The sequence below is a fragment of the Myzus persicae genome, unplaced genomic scaffold (genome assembly GCF_001856785.1).
Source record: "Myzus persicae strain clone G006 unplaced genomic scaffold, MPER_G0061.0, whole genome shotgun sequence".
NCBI classification, from domain to species: domain Eukaryota; kingdom Metazoa; phylum Arthropoda; class Insecta; order Hemiptera; family Aphididae; genus Myzus; species Myzus persicae.
Genome location: NW_019104355.1, coordinates 252074 through 268413, shown reverse-complemented (window position 1 = coordinate 268413; position 16340 = coordinate 252074). Strand labels below are relative to the sequence as shown.

General features: G+C 28.4%; 1 protein-coding gene across 3 annotated transcripts; it reads right to left on the bottom strand.

The window, feature by feature from the left end:
- Positions 1–3139: 3139 nt before the first annotated feature.
- Positions 3140–13129, bottom strand: LOC111041468 (tropomyosin-like). 3 transcript variants are annotated; one of them, XM_022325745.1, is made up of 11 exons: positions 11968–12079; positions 9998–10484; positions 9011–9313; positions 6368–6446; positions 6085–6305; positions 5611–5896; positions 5321–5546; positions 5118–5255; positions 4048–4090; positions 3674–3903; positions 3140–3478 (listed from the first exon to the last, which is right to left on the bottom strand). In XM_022325745.1, the coding sequence occupies exons 4-11, from the start codon at positions 6420–6422 to the stop codon at positions 3352–3354; spliced, it is 1326 nt and encodes a 441-aa protein (XP_022181437.1). In that variant the 5' UTR covers positions 6423–6446; positions 9011–9313; positions 9998–10484; positions 11968–12079; the 3' UTR covers positions 3140–3351. The 3 variants fall into 3 exon arrangements, with proteins under 3 accessions (XP_022181437.1, XP_022181436.1, XP_022181438.1); XM_022325744.1 differs by lacking the exons at positions 9011–9313; positions 9998–10484 and adding an exon at positions 12511–13129 and having other exon boundaries at positions 11968–12097; XM_022325746.1 differs by lacking the exon at positions 9998–10484 and having other exon boundaries at positions 11968–12065.
- Between the last annotated feature and the right edge of the window lie 3211 nt (positions 13130–16340).

Below are 16340 nucleotides of genomic sequence, written 5' to 3'. Positions count from 1 at the left end.
ATATATATATATATAATATAATATATACATTGACTAGCGTATTACGTATACCATTTATTAAATATACATATACTATTATTTATTCGTATATTTTATCAATGGTAATACTCGGGGAATCAAAATTGTATACAAATAAACAAATTCAATTATCTGTTTCAAAAATATTTTTAATTCAATACACGTTGGGTTATTTCGCACCGGCCCGATGAATATAATATGACACCGGCCCACTGTGCAAATGCACAGTAGCACAGTGGCCCAGTCCGCCCCTGGTTGCGGCCCGTGTAATTATATCATTACCTATATAGGACCTAGGTATACCTATTACCTATGAACCTGGCAGATGCAGTGTTGTGTAAACTAACGAATAACGCAATAAACGAAACGTTCGATGCGTATGAGGAGCGTTGAACTCTATATGATATCTAACTTGATTAAACTTATCATATAGAGTTTAATGACGGGAAGTTATATCTTAATATAGTATAATAAAGATAATATATATAGTTTTATTGTATATTATCTGCCGTATGACTTGGATCTATGTTGATTTCATTAAGGGTAAAGTTAGTGGAAGAAAATCCAAAGCTTAGGACTTACTAAACTATAATATAATGATAATATAGACAATAGTTATTATTTAAAATATTTTTTTGGATTCTAAAAACGTCATAGACTGCTATCGTCATTGACGACTTATTGGCAATGCAGCCTGCTGAAAATGGCCAGATTGTCACAAGACGCTACGTTAATCCCGAATATTTGGGTGCAGTTTACTGCTAGCTCCAATCGTACCATTAACGGCTGTGAAAGTTTTCATTCACAACTAAACATGTCTTTCTACACTAGCCATCTAAACATAACTTCGTTGATGTGTTACTAGAAGTTTAATCTGAAACAAACATAAAATGTAGAAGTAAATGTGTAAGAACAAAGAAAATGTGTGAAAAAGAAGCTTTTATTTGAGAACAGATGACAAAGCAGGAGCTAAAAGAAATAGAGAATTTTGATTTAGTTAAATCGTCGAGTCTTAAGTTTTTGCCAAAACAATATTTTGATTAGGTTGGTTAGGTATAATAATATTATTATATACGAATACTTTTATTTTTTTTAACATTATTATCATGACATATTATATATTCTAGAAACGCAAAACAATATTAATGTACGATAATATTAGAAAATACGTAATATTAGTAATTAATTTAGTATATTTATATTGTGGTGTTTATAATATTATATACTATATATAGCACCTACTATATGTTATATAGTATATATATATATGTATGTAATATATACATTATTGTACGGCCATAATTCGTAAGTATACCTTTCATAGACCCAGGCTGTAATTCATACTTACCTCTCATAAGCCAGGGTCGCAACTCATATGTTATTTAGGCTTTGGGCGGCAACTTACCAACACCGTTCACAACATGATAATTTCTTATTTCATATATTAGGGCAGCGTTTCCCAAAGTGTGTTCCGCGGAACCTTAGGGTTCCGTGGGACAATGTCAAGGGTTCCGTTAGATGTATGAGATTATTGAGAAAATTATGTTTATTTAATGTTTGTTGTTTAAAAAATGTTTGATTGAAAATTTTTTTTTAATTTAAGTTTAATAATGAAAAGTCATTAACAGTATCATTAAAATATTATTTGGACTTGAGAGTTTAAGGAATTGATTTTCCTTTTTTAATTTACAAAAATTGTAGTTGAGTTGGATTAGACATTAGGGTTCCGCGAAACACAAACAATTTTTTAAGGGTGCCGTGGTCGTAAAAGTTTGGGAACCGCTGTATTAGGGCCTTGTCTTGATGGATACGAAAATACGATAAATTATTTACGTAGACATGTAGAGGGATAGGCCTAAATAAAGGAAATCCCCGGACGGCCCATTTTCAGACGTGATTTTACTGAGCTAGTACGGAAACCTCCATATTTTATTTATCTTTGATAACTGTCATTCAATTTGTTGTCATTCGTTAACAATTTTTAGTAATAAATTGGACAAAAATTACTAATGTGTTCTTTGAGTTGAATTAAAAATTAATAACATCTTTACCTATCCGGTTCTGTCATCAATTCATCATCACCTGTATGCTAGCAAACGCTACAGAATTAAAAAATATTTTTACTTTTACAGAGAAAAAATTAATTTAAAAACGTAAGAAAGTTGTTTTTAAGTAAATTTTATGACACATTCAAATATATTTATAGTAATTTTATAGGATAAATAATGTATTAAATGTATGCTTTCGAAGAGAAAAAAAAGTAATCAATATTCCCGAAGTGCATAAAAGCTATGAGCGTAGCTGGTGTGAGCCATTATTTCTTTCACTCTGCACATTTATACTATACTTATTAGTTATTACTTATTAAGCCACACACTTAAACTAAATTGTTTATACTAAGTTCCTTAAAAAAATTTAGGTGGGTACCCTAAAATATGGGTACTTATGTGCAATTGTTAATTTGTATGAGGTATTTCAATTATTAATAAAGCTTTTAAAATATTATGTAAATGAGAATGCGCATTATGCCATTATCAATTAGTTAAATATGCTAGAGGTATTAAAAATAAATATTCTTTAAGAACAAAATAAAAAAAAATATTTTTTTTTTAAATTTGTAACATTGAGTTTATATTTGACGTGTATTATAGACTATAATATGTAAATATATTAATATATTATTAAAGTATATGTAAACAACATTCACGAATGTCACCTATTTGATAAAAATGATTTATGAACTACACAATATTACATTTAATTTATATATTATTATAAATCTATTCAGATAATTTGTACCGAACCGAGGGAGCCACTCTGCTTGTAGTAACCTACATTGTAGGTTGAGTGTGCCTTGCCATTATTTAAACTTTATTTTCAATTATAATACTATGTAAAGTAAATTTAATACAAAACCAGTTATAATGGATTCAAGGTATTTTTTTATTTGCTGCAAGAATAGTTTATAAATATCCTTGTTTTAAACTTTCAAAATTTATTCACTCTCTAACAAAAATGTAATCATACATAAATGGGATGACAACTAAAAATTAATAAGAATTTTAAACTACAAAAAAAATTACATAGGAACTTTCATTATTTTTAAAGATGTCTTAAAAATTTAAACTATAATTAATTAATTAAAATATAATTTGGCTGTGATAACAACTGATGAGGATCCTTGTATTATATTTTACATAATTTACATCATCATTGTAATACTATTACACATACATAATAGGTTGATCTCGAGGTCAAAATGCTTAGCTTCTGTGGGTACAAACACGATGGCTGGTTTTACATACATCTATCGCTCAATTTATCTCAGTGCTCTTATTGTATTTGGTCGTCATCGCTGAAATGAACATTAGTTTTCCTCATTAAGTTTATTATTTCCTTCATTTGTTCAATTTTCGATTGTTTCATCTCGACAATTTTTTCTTTTTCAGATATTTGTTCGCTGTTAACACAAACGTCAGTGCCATATTTTAATAATTATAATTCAAATAGAACGTGATTGAAATGTATTAATATTTAATAAATAGGTATATTAAATGTTATATATACCTCATTCATAAATAGTAGATATAGGTGTATGCCAAATTGAAACAAAAAAAACCAAATTACTATAATAATACATTTTTTTGTGTCTCACCATTTTTCAGATATTGTTTTGTTGTACTGGTCTGTCAGTTGTAAGTTTTTAACATTTAATCGTTGGTTTTCGTTTTCGAGATCCTCAATTTTTGATTCAAATTTTTCTCGAACATACTTATTAATCCAACAACCAGCCTTGGTTTCCCACTGTTTTATTTCATTTTTCAACTCAACAACATCCTCTTTTAAACGGTCAATAGTAATAATATAGTCCTGGTTTTCAAGTGTCTGCAAGTCAGACCAAATAACATTCATTAGATAATTTTATTATACTATAGTTGAACACATTATTCATCAATTGAAACATTTATATAAATTAATGAATCTTTCAAATCATTTTAATGTATATTTCTGATTAATGAAAAATCATACCAAACTTTTGACCATCAATTCGAGTTCCAACGTTATATCTTCCCTAAAATGAACAAATACACATTTAACATAATATAAATTATCAATACTTTATTCGGTGGAGAACGATTGCGCGCGTTTTACCTTTTTGGGCATACGATTGCGCGCGGTGCCGGAATAACAAATAATCATGCTTTTGACTATTCAAAAGGGGAGTTACCCGTTTCCGCCAAAAGTGTACCTTTCCCTTTTCCCCCAATTCACTTTTCCGTTAAATCATAAATTGTTCGATTCCCTTTTCCGCCAAAACCCTGCCTTTCCCTTTTCCGCCAAATCAAAAAAGTTAGTCTAGTATAATTCAAATATTTAATATATTATAAATTATAATTTTATTTTAATTTTATATACATTAAAAAGTTTGTACTATAATGATATATATACCTATAACGTACCGTAATTTCAACCAAATGATAAATTTATCACTGATTATCGGGATTATTTCCCAAATTCTATCGATTTTTATTGCTAATGTTGCTTGTTGTACCAGTTATATTGTTACAGTTGACAGTTGTATGATACGTACGAAACCAACCGTTATTGTACCTATAATAGTACGCGGCCTAGTCGCTTTCTAACCGTTCTCGATAAACTATAACTTACTATTGAATTTATTACTTCTTTTGAACCGAAATATTGTTGACTGAATATTATGACTGACATGTATATTTTATATATAATATTCAAACATTTTTCAAATTCTAGACTTACTTTTTTGATTTGGTGGAAAAGAGAATTGGGGGAAAAGGGAAAGGTACACTTTTGGCGGAAACCGGCCATGCCCATTCAAAAGCGTACGATTGCGCGTGAAATTGGATGCGACGTTGCCAAATTATTATTTAAATATAAAGTAATTATTATTATAAAAAAAATCGAAAAATATTCATTAAAAAAAAACGTTACTTCTCAACGTTGCTTAGAAGTAAAAATAATTTAGCACACGCAATCGTACGCCTAAAAAGGTACCGCTGATAAGGACCGTGCGCAATCGTATTGTAGTCACTTTATTATATCGTTAAAATAATAAATCTCACATGAGTTTTATTTGTTTTTGCTGTTTAATATTTAAGTCTGATTGTTCACTTAATCGCATAGATCGTTGCACAAATTCGAATCTCTTTTTTCCGACTTCAGATCTCAATTCATGCAGTTTTTGACTAGTTTCTTTATAACTATTACAATTGTATGTAAATTAATAAAATATTACTGTATTATAGTTATTTGATATTTTACCTACCTATTTTTAAGTACAATTAACTCCTCTTGAAACAAATCTCTCTCCCTCAAAACCTCAATAAAATCATTTTTAAACTTGTTTCTTTCCTTGAACAAATTTTCAATTCTTATGGTTTTTTCAGAGTCTGTCTTCTTTAAGCCATCTACTGTATTGCTTAAAATCTCTATTTTTGAATTTAATGTCGAGATTTCTGCAGCTATACTCGATAGTTTTTCATTTTTTACACCTACATAACGTTGTGTACTTGTTATATAGTATTATTATTAATTAATTAGTTATATTTGACGAACCCAGTTCCAAATTCAACAAATTTTTTTCGTCGGTCATATTTTGCAAACTAATTTCTTGTTGTTCTAAATTAATTTCTTTCCTTTTTAAATTTGTTTTTAAATGTTCTAAATCATTTTCTAATTGATCTAAACTAATTCCACACGTCTGAATTTCTTTGTCATGTTTAACTTTATACAACTGGTGTTGAAGAGATTCTGCCAAACGTTTACTTTCCTCCAACTCCATTGTTACATCCTTATGTTGCTCTTCGAGTTCTTTAAATAATGTTTGGTAGCTTTTTTTCGACTTAAGAATTAAAATAAAAAACTCAAGCATTTATTACATGCACACATTCAATAGGTACGTATATTATTACACGAGTTTCTTAAAAGTTATATAGTATATTATTATGAATTAACCTATTTTTATTTACTTTTCATTTGTTAATTATACGGGTACAAATTAGGGACCTAGTATATAACATGTATATTTACCAATTTGTCAGACCTGTCGATGAAACGTTTCCTGAGTTCACTTTGAGATGACCTCGGATTCGATGAAGTTGGCGGATGAATAGATCCTGTAACCTTATTATATTTATGGCTTGCTAATGAATTTTGTGACATGGTACAAATATAACTTTTTTCCTCGGTGTACGTGTTTTTTTTCTTCGTGAATATTTTAATTGTGGGTCTAATCGGTGCTGATACCTGTTCTAAAATGATAGTTCAATTAAAATATAATTTTAAAATGTAAATGCCTGATTCAGGGACTAACTTTTAACTGATGAAACGGGCCTTTTAGATTTATTTTTAATAACGCGATCAGGCATGGTGAGGTTGTTGGTATTTTTGTTCTGCAAATGTTAACGAAATAAAAGTTAATAAAATTTAAATAAAATTATGTATTCACCCAACATAAAATGTAACACGAATAATTATAATGTTTCGAATATTAATTTTTAATATGTTGTAATAATTTACCATGGTAACTTAATAATTAACAAAGTTTAGTTGATATACTTATAACTTCAGTATCTAACTAATAAAAAAACATTTTTTTTTCAAACTCTTTTAGGTGGGTTTTAAAATAAATAACAAATAAATATATTTTGTTAATAGACGTGGGTGATATTGGATATTACGCATTTTTAATTTTTTAATTTTTAAAAATGTACAATGCACAGTGGACATACATCCCACGATACTATGGAAGTAGACATTAGACAAGTAGGTACTACTGAGCGAGTATAACTTAGCTTACTTAACTTCATTACTTAAGTAGTTTAGTACCACAAATCGCCGTATTGCTTTATGATCTATATACGCATGTAGATAAAATAATTAATAACGCAACAAATGTCAATGAATTATTGATTATATTAGGTCAACCATAGTTTATGCATTTTAGATTCTGAGCGGAGTGATTAATGTATTGATTTCAAAATCATGTGTGTTTTTTTATTTTTATTTATATCTATTTTCAAGTTTTGGGACAGTAATAATGCTTCGATTTTCGAAAGACATTTTTTCTGATAGGAAAGTAAATCTAATTGGTACTTTGAAGGGTAAAAAGTAAAAATTCCCAATAGTTTTTAAAAGCGGAAAGAAAAACAAACAAAAAATATTAAGGAAAAACAGAAATTTTTACCGAAACCCGGGTTTTGACAAAATCGATTTTTGTTTTAGATGTAACTCTAAAATAAAATATCGTAGATACCCAAACGGGAATGCCCGGAATTCGAGCTCACCTTGACGTTCGCACTCCGTCTAAACAGCATTCCTCTTTGTGTTACATGGTTATCATCCATTTTATCATCCATTAGATATGTGTGTATTTAATTTTTAAACCCATTTAATCAAAAATAAATAATATCATTTAAAAAACTAAACCGTGTATAGGTATTTAGTTCCGGCGCCGAGATTATGAATACGATATATATATATACATACAGATCTATCAATTTTAACCCAGAGATTATTAATAATAAAATGGTTCTATTTTATTGAGATAATTGAAACGTAACTTAAATATTCCACTAGTGTGGTATTAGATACCTTATAAAAGTAAAAAAAAGTAAAGTACAACTTCGTTTGTGGCCACATTTGATATCCTCATACTTAATTTTTTTTATTATTTAAATCTAGTGACAATATTCACATAACTATTACTTAAAGTAAAATTCCAGCGATTTATTTATATCCTATGATTCCTATGTGCAAGCTTGTTAGAGATAGAGTTCTGGTACAAAAAAATAAAATAATTCTTATTGTATCTAAATTAACAAAAACTTATCTTGATTGTCATCATCAGCCACAGAATTTAAAATGTTATGTGCATAAGATTAAAATGACTTACCCTGAGTTAAATTCTAATTAGTTTTTGTTGCATATGTTTAGTATTTTAGAGTGGTTTCAAAGCATATTCAGAGAGACTCCTCTTAAACGATAGATAAACTTTACGAATACCTACAGTCCTTAGGTATAATTATTAATTGAACTGAGGGAATAAAATGTCATATGCATTTATGAATGCATAAATGTCATCTTCTCCCGTACACAATATCAATTTCAAAAAGTCCTCTAATCTTTTGATAACAATTTTTTTATTTTGAGGTTTCTTTTCAAATACTAATTTTTTATGTTCTGTCTGTAATTTTACTACGTGTAATTAAATCTTTATCTTATTTTCCACCTAAACTAGAACTTATTTTTAGGGTAGGGTTTTTCTTTGGGCTAAGGCATTTAATAAGATTTAGGCGCTTTTAACTGGGCTGGCCAAATTTCACATTCCTATTGAGCAACTATAATCCTCAAAAAAAAAAAATGAGAAGAAACTGATTTTTAGAGATCATATTGGCTTTTTTACTGTGTGTTAGTAAAAAGGATCTTTGGGTGGCTCCTTTCTTAACAATTTATATGTTTTACCCATACTATATTTATTATGAAGTGTGTGGTATTATAGAGTCTATTAATATAATATTTATAAATAAAGGAAGTTTGAGACCAATAAGAAAAGCTTCCAAACACCATTCCTAATGCATACAAATATGAAATAGGCACGGAGTCATTATACTATATTGACATATTGTTAATTCAAGTTACAATGTTTCCAAGAAATAATTGAGTATATATAAAGTATGAAAAGTATAGTAATCATATTATGTATATAGATAAATCAACAACAATCTAATATAACAAACAATTTAAAAATAAATAGACACTGCACACAGTCACTTGTCTATATTTTGAATTATACTACATCGAGTATTAATATATTGTAGTTATGATATATATTTGTTATAAATTATTCTTATACAATAATACTATTATAATTTAATATTGGCGTACACGTTAACAAATATTACCAATTACCATTCTTTAAAATTACTAGTGATTTAAGGAAGGCCGCCGTTGTTACCTCCACGACACTGCTGCTGCCACTTCTTTGCTGTTTCCACCACTATCACTGCCTCTACCAAGACCAGCAATTGCCATGACCACCACGTAAAATCATTTTGTAAATGCATACGAAAGTGTGCAGTTGGGTAAAGAACCCGGAATTGGAGCAAGCGAATACCCCTGCATGTGATGGTTGTAGAACTTGTCCAAACTTGTACACACGTTGCAGTTAAATAAGTTGGTTTTGTGTGGCTTCTACAAATTATTCCTTTTTTAACTGAAGTTTCAACATTATTATAAGGGTCCTCATAAGAAGTTCTTACTGAAACAGGAAAAAATAAAAGCAATTGAATAATTAAAGTAAGATTAACAATTTTAGGGACTTTGTGTGAAAATAATTATATTTTACTATACCCAATGACGTTTTAAAAGTATTTAAATTAATTTTAAAGTTTATATTCTAACCACAAAACGCCTACTGTATTACTAATAGTCAAATAAATGACCTACTATCATATAAGTAATATATATATATATATATATATAAATGTATAAAAAATATACTTTTTAGTTACTAATATCTAATATATTCCTCTCAGAATTGTTTTCATATGCAATGATTTATTATTGAACTCAGACTTAACACATCTACTACAATGACCTATACTCAACAACGAGGTACACTCACCTCCTACTGTACAGCAGAATGGTTATCTACAGTTTATAATACAGTTTATTAATAGTTAATTTTCGTAACATACAAAGAGGAATTAAGTGCTCTGGTTGTTGATAGTACCAGAATGTATACAATAAGAGGTACAATGTGTCCGCTTTTACTACATGTGTAAGGTTATGTGTCCAATTGGTAAAAAGATATCAACACAAATCGCAAATGTACGTAAATGGATATATCTCTGTTTCAGCAAAACTGTGAACTGTGGTTTGAATGTTTGAATAGTTACTTTGCTAGGTGCAGGTGAATAGAATACGCCATATTGGTACTCACGTGGCCATAGCACACCATGAAGATTTGAATCCTAATGGAAATAATTTATCATGCCATATTTCTTCATGGTGATATTCTTGCTGTGTCAACAGCACCAATGACGTACTTGCAACCTTTGAAAAACGATTATGTTGAGACATCATGTATCATGTGAACGATTTCATAGACCACGGTACGGGACCCTAAAGTACTGTGCTTGTATTGCAAGCACTATGTAACTGCCACACAAAACCAACATATTAACTACGACGTGTGCAGAAGTTTGGATTGCAAACCCTACAACCAGTACATATAGTGGTATCCTGGTGCTCTAAGTCCGGGTACTTTACCCAACTGCACACTTTCACGTAACGATTTTACAAGATTGTTGTTGCATTTGCTGTTCTTGGTATTGGCAGTGACAGTAGCAGTAAACGTGGTGGCAACAGCAAAGAACATGGCAGCAGCAGTGGTTGTGGAGGTAGAAACGGCGGCCTTCCATAAATCACTAGTAATGTTAAAGAATGGTAATTGGTAAAATTTGTTAATGTGTAAATATTATATAACATAAATGTAATAGTATTATTGTATAAGAATAATTTAATAACAATTTAAATAGGTATCTATAAACCTATTATTGTGTAGTTTTGCTGAAAGAATTAACAATTTTACAGTCAAATATCATAAATTTAAAATATTATAGAAGTGTTTAATAAGTTAACATTATTTTAAACTTTATGTTGTATACAACCATAATGTTTTATTGTATATGAATACTTAAAAAAAATTTTTTAATAATATTTTAAAAGTAATAATAATACTGTGAAAGTTGACATAGTAGGCAATTATGAAATATTATAATAACTTCATAGGCATAAGTTTATACCTATTCAATAATTGTAACAATTTTATTAGTGCTACTTTTTTTTAGATTCAAAAGAATTTGTTGATATTATTTCATAATTATTAACTATTAAGAAGTTATGTTTTTATTCATATACAATATACTAGTTTTTGAGACAATGAATATGAAAAAAAAATATTATTACTAGATGTTTAAAAATAAAATTCCAAAAAAGTGAAAACCAATGGTAGAAACTCTTAACTCCTATTTGTTGAGTATTCAATTATATTTGTACATAATTTATAGAATAATGAAATATTTGCTTTCTATAATTTCTAACTATAAAAAAAAATAAAAAATAAAAATAAAATAAAGAAATAAAACTACATCAAACCATAACTTTTTACTAAATTGGAAAATGTCGCCTACTTGCATGGAAGTAGACAGTGTTACTGAATGGTTTTTGAAAAGCATTGGGTAACATAAATATTTGAAATTCAATAAGGTCATTAGTAAGTTATAATTTTTAAACTTTGCATAGTCGAAATTCAACCAAATTTTCAACAATAAATAAATTATTAGACTATGTTTTGATCTACAAAAAATATTCAATTACATAATGTTACATCATCATACATTTAATGTAGAACATGTTCAAACATATCTATAATTGTTTTGAAAAATATAAAATATTTGATGTATTCATGTTTGTACAAAACTAATAAAATATTGTAATCAAATACATTCCTTTCTAAAAAATAATAAATAATGACTTAATACATATTAAGAATTGCAATGATTCATGCAATGCCATCAACAGTATAACAATGAGTAGGTAGGTATTATCTAACTACTATTGGTTACCGGTGATAGGAAGTATGGCAAGAAAAGGTTGTTTCAAAATATTGACATAAGAGGCAAATTGCGCCTATACCTATATCAAGTTTTATAATTTGGCTAAGACAATAGATTACCAACATACACAGGCATACCCATTAATATTAATTTATAAAAACATTCCAAATTAATTTGAAGCATTTTACAAATTAATATACATTTGAAAGGTAAGTTATCTTAATTATGTACCTACCTACTTATTAAATTTAAAAAAATATGTAGATACATAGATAATATCTCTAAGACTTACTTCTTGTGTAGCAAGGTAATCGATTTTAATTGTGGTTTCAGCAGCCTTCTTCTTTATTTCATTAAACATAACTTTGGTGCGTAGCAAGTCTTGCATAACATATTTATGGCTTATGGTCATTGGTTTTGACCTATAGAAAATTCAATAGGTTCATCAATTTAATTACAATGTGATTGTTATTTTTTTTTCATATTGAAGTAGTGAGTATGTACATCGAGTACATGCGTGATGGCAATTGGTTTGCGAATGGTCACATTTCATTTTTGTAAGCTTCAAGTTTCATATTTTGTTGGACAGAGGAAATGACTTCAGTGAAATGTTGGGAAAAACACTTAAAACTTTGTAATAATACGGTAAATGATTGGAATAATTATTTACGGGAATTAAATTACTTTTTTGTAAACTATAGTCACTATACTAATAAAGACGTACATTGCAGCATGAGTTCGACATCGAGGTAGTCGCAATAACCCATAAGTAGGTACCTACCCATTTTCATGTATTTTTGTAATGATCATAATTCGTAATTAATAAGATACTTACCTCAGCATTTCACAGCGGACAATGCCCGACCGCACGGACTACGATTCCGAATGGTTTTAACATTAACTTATTGAGATAAAAGTGAGCACGATACACTTCCATGTTCCATCAATTTCGTTTCGTAAGTAGATTGTGTCGGCGATTTAATTACTTCGTGGAGTACTCAGTACACTGATTAAGCCTCGTTCACACGGCGACAGTGTTGCATGACACCAGTGTCGCGATATCCACGAAATTAGATATAGGTACGACAGTAGTGTCACGACACACAATATCATTAGTGTCATACACATACTCATTAGTGTCACCGTGTGAACGAGGCTTTAGGAAAGTGGTAATTCCCGAGTGTCTCCAACAGTTGTAATTGTAATGATCAGACAGAATAACGGACACGTTTTTATTGTAGGGCGGGTGTCGGTCAGTGTCACGTTTTTGCTGTCAGGAATGAGCGAGCATGAGGCCCGTTTCCCATGGACGCATATCATACGCGACGTATCGTCCAAGCGCGTTTTTTTTTAAGTGTACATTACATTGGTTAAATTCATACGCACCACTCCGACGGTGGTGCGTTTCTCTCGCAGGTATGGCATGTATGAACTATAGACATATTATATTAACAATGTATATGGACAATATTAATCTAAACATTTTTTAATTTTAATTTTTTTTTTTTTTAACTAAAAACGCGTGCGTGCGATACGTCGCGTATGATATGCGTCCATGTGAAACATAAATATCCGAGAAGTTGCGTTGCGTCAAAATAGAGAGGGCATTAATATTCATAATACATCTGACCATTCTGACGATGTCTAAATATTTTCTGTTGTTTCATTTCACGTTCCTATAAATCAAAATTCTGTATTTAAAAACTATTAATACCAGTAAATAGTAAATAATTGTATTGTATTATTTCCCGAGATTTTACAAAAATGAATACTTTCAAATTATACATCAATGCTATTGTCTGTCGCACTAATGCTGTCTCTGTTGACAAATATAAAAAAGGTTTTACATCTATCATAAGGGAAAATTTTTTTTCTTTTCTTTTTAGATTCTGAGCTGTGAATATAATATTGGTTATACAATGATGAGTATTTATTTTTACATTTATTTATTGTCTATCATAATTAACTGTTTCGCAGATACTTTTAAAATTGTATTAGATATATACAAATACCATACATATTACCCAATGAATACGTAAAAAAATTGCATATTTAACATTTGTACAAAAAATAACAATTTGAGTTATTTTGTTGTAATTAAAATAATATTATTGAACCTATCTCATACCCAGCCAATCACATTTAAAAAGTGATGGATCTTGGACGGAAAAACCTAAGTCATATTCGTGTTTAATATTTTAATAATTTTGCTGTCATAAATTGATTAACAAGTATATGTCTTTAATAGTTTATACATTCAACTTACAAATTACAATGCTTAATCAAAACAACATTGTAGAAACTTTCAGAAGTAGTTAGGTATAACTATATGTGTGGAATACAGATATGGGATTGTGCCAAAGCATCCCAAATAAAAACAATTGAGGTCTTTCAATCAATTACCCTCCGTTTATTAATTTCTGCACCTTGGTACGTCTCCAACAACTCACTCCTAAATGATCTTAACATTGAAACCATAAACAAAGTTGAATCCAATCACTATAATTAATTCCACTCAAAACTTTTAATAAATTCCTCCTGAGGGTACTGTCACTGGACAGCCTCCCTCCTCATACTATTCATGTGATGTTAATATTATTCTATTATCCAATTTGCTTATTGTTCCTATGTTACAGATTGTAAATTTTTCTATTTAAATAATAAAAAAAAAACACTATGTATAACAAATAGTACACAACTAAATAATAATCAAGTACTGATGTACTGCATATTAAGATTTTATTATTAATGATTGCCAATTTAACTCTAATACAGACACTCATTTAAAGTGTTAGTCTTATACAATTTATTCTTAATATAATATGAAATTTAAATTTATTATTAGGATTTGAATTTAATGATTTAGAATTTGATGTATAAGTTTTTTGGCGAAAAAATATTAAATTGGGGGAACAGACCACAAAGAACACTGGGCGTGATAAGAATGCCAAAAATCTGATGCTGGGAAGCTCTAGTGTATCGTCAAATATTATAAATTAGTCTATACATATATTAAATAACCCATCAATTAATAATTATAATAACATCCATAACATCTTTAATATCCAAAATTTTAAAAACTTATTATTATTATTGGTTTATCAGTATAAACATTTACTTATACCAACAAATCATGGTTATTGTACAAGATACCAAAAAAAAAATGTGAATTTGACTAAGTATAAATAGAATTACAATTTCGGTAAAATTAAATCCATTATATGCTAGAATTGGTTTTTGTCTTCAATCTAATATAAACATATTGAGTTTCCAAAATTGAATATTGTATAAAAACTTAATTAATAAATTAATATTACAATGGTGTGAATCATATATTTAGTTTAAAATTTTATTAATTTATATACTTACCTTTATTGATACAGCTCTTAATTTTTTATTTTACCTATTACCTGTTTATTTACTATGGTACAAGTAATTATATCATTCAATGTAGAATCTACTAAATAGTATTAAACTAAATGATTTAACCGGGAGTATCAAAGTCAAAGGAATTGTATTGGTGATTTAATCAAAATAAAATTTTAGAGTATACATTTCTGTAAACAATTTCAAATACGGTAGAGATTGTTTAAAATTACATTCAAGGGACCAAGGAAAATAGGTCATATTAACCAAAAGTTACTACTACCGATAAAATCTAACATATAAAACTTACCAATGCATTTTTCGGGTCCTTTAATTTAAAGTCACAAATTTGATATGTCACTACAATTGGTGTTATTATAAACCATTTCTACTGTAAATAATTTTATTTAAAGAACTATAAATAAATATTTAAAATGTGTAAATGTAGGTACATTATTGTGACACTCCATTTTATGTGTCATTTAAGCCTGCCACGAAAAAATAGCTTGTTGTAAAACCCAAGTATATGAACTCTGTAAATAATCAACCCTATTTAAATCCTTTTCCATAATATTTTCAAGAATTAAGGTATTACCATTAGAAAAGTCTCGACATTAAAAATTATTTAGTATTCATTGAATATTATTCAGTGTTCACTTCTCAACTATTTATAAATGTATTTTTTATAATATACTAGTATTCAAACAAGTTTATATTTCATTCTCAAGTGCCAGTGTGTCACTGAAGTCTATATTAAGCTAGTTTAGTGCAAGATTATAGCTCTTGTCGTTAATGCTTGTTTCAGATTATACATCAAACAAATTTTGGAAATTAAATCCCAAAAATTATACAAGGAGAACAGCAGAACCATGTTTAGAAATTTGGTTCTCTGGGCATCATCATCCTCTAAAATCTAAATACCAATTTTTAATATTATTTACTATCATATATTTAAAAAAAAAATATTTAACACATTTTAAATTAATAATAAAATCATTTATCAATTCGTTTTCATATTTTAACATTGGCAAAATGAACAGAACATTTTCTTTAAAAATAGAAAAAAAATTAAATTTTAGACTTAAATTTTATAGTATACAATTCTTAACATATTTTGCTTAACTAGTATTTTATAGTCCAAAAACATTTGTCTGGCACCACAAATAAAAATTGCCTTACACAAAATATTTGGATATCAATGTAAAATCAATAAGAATTATCTTATATTTAACTAATTATTCAAAATGTTATTATTTTGTTTCTAAAACAATTAAATTAAGTACAATATAATGTCTTGTA

What these genes read in the sequence shown, in the direction of transcription:
- LOC111041468 (XM_022325744.1), bottom strand. An exon ending in GCCCGTTTCATCAGTTAAAA is followed by an intron (nt 6,306 to 6,367) that starts GTTAGTCCCTGA and finishes CTATCATTTTAG; the next exon opens with AACAGGTATCAGCACCGATT. An exon ending in TTTGTTGAATTTGGAACTGG is followed by an intron (nt 5,547 to 5,610) that starts GTTCGTCAAATA and finishes AACGTTATGTAG; the next exon opens with GTGTAAAAAATGAAAAACTA.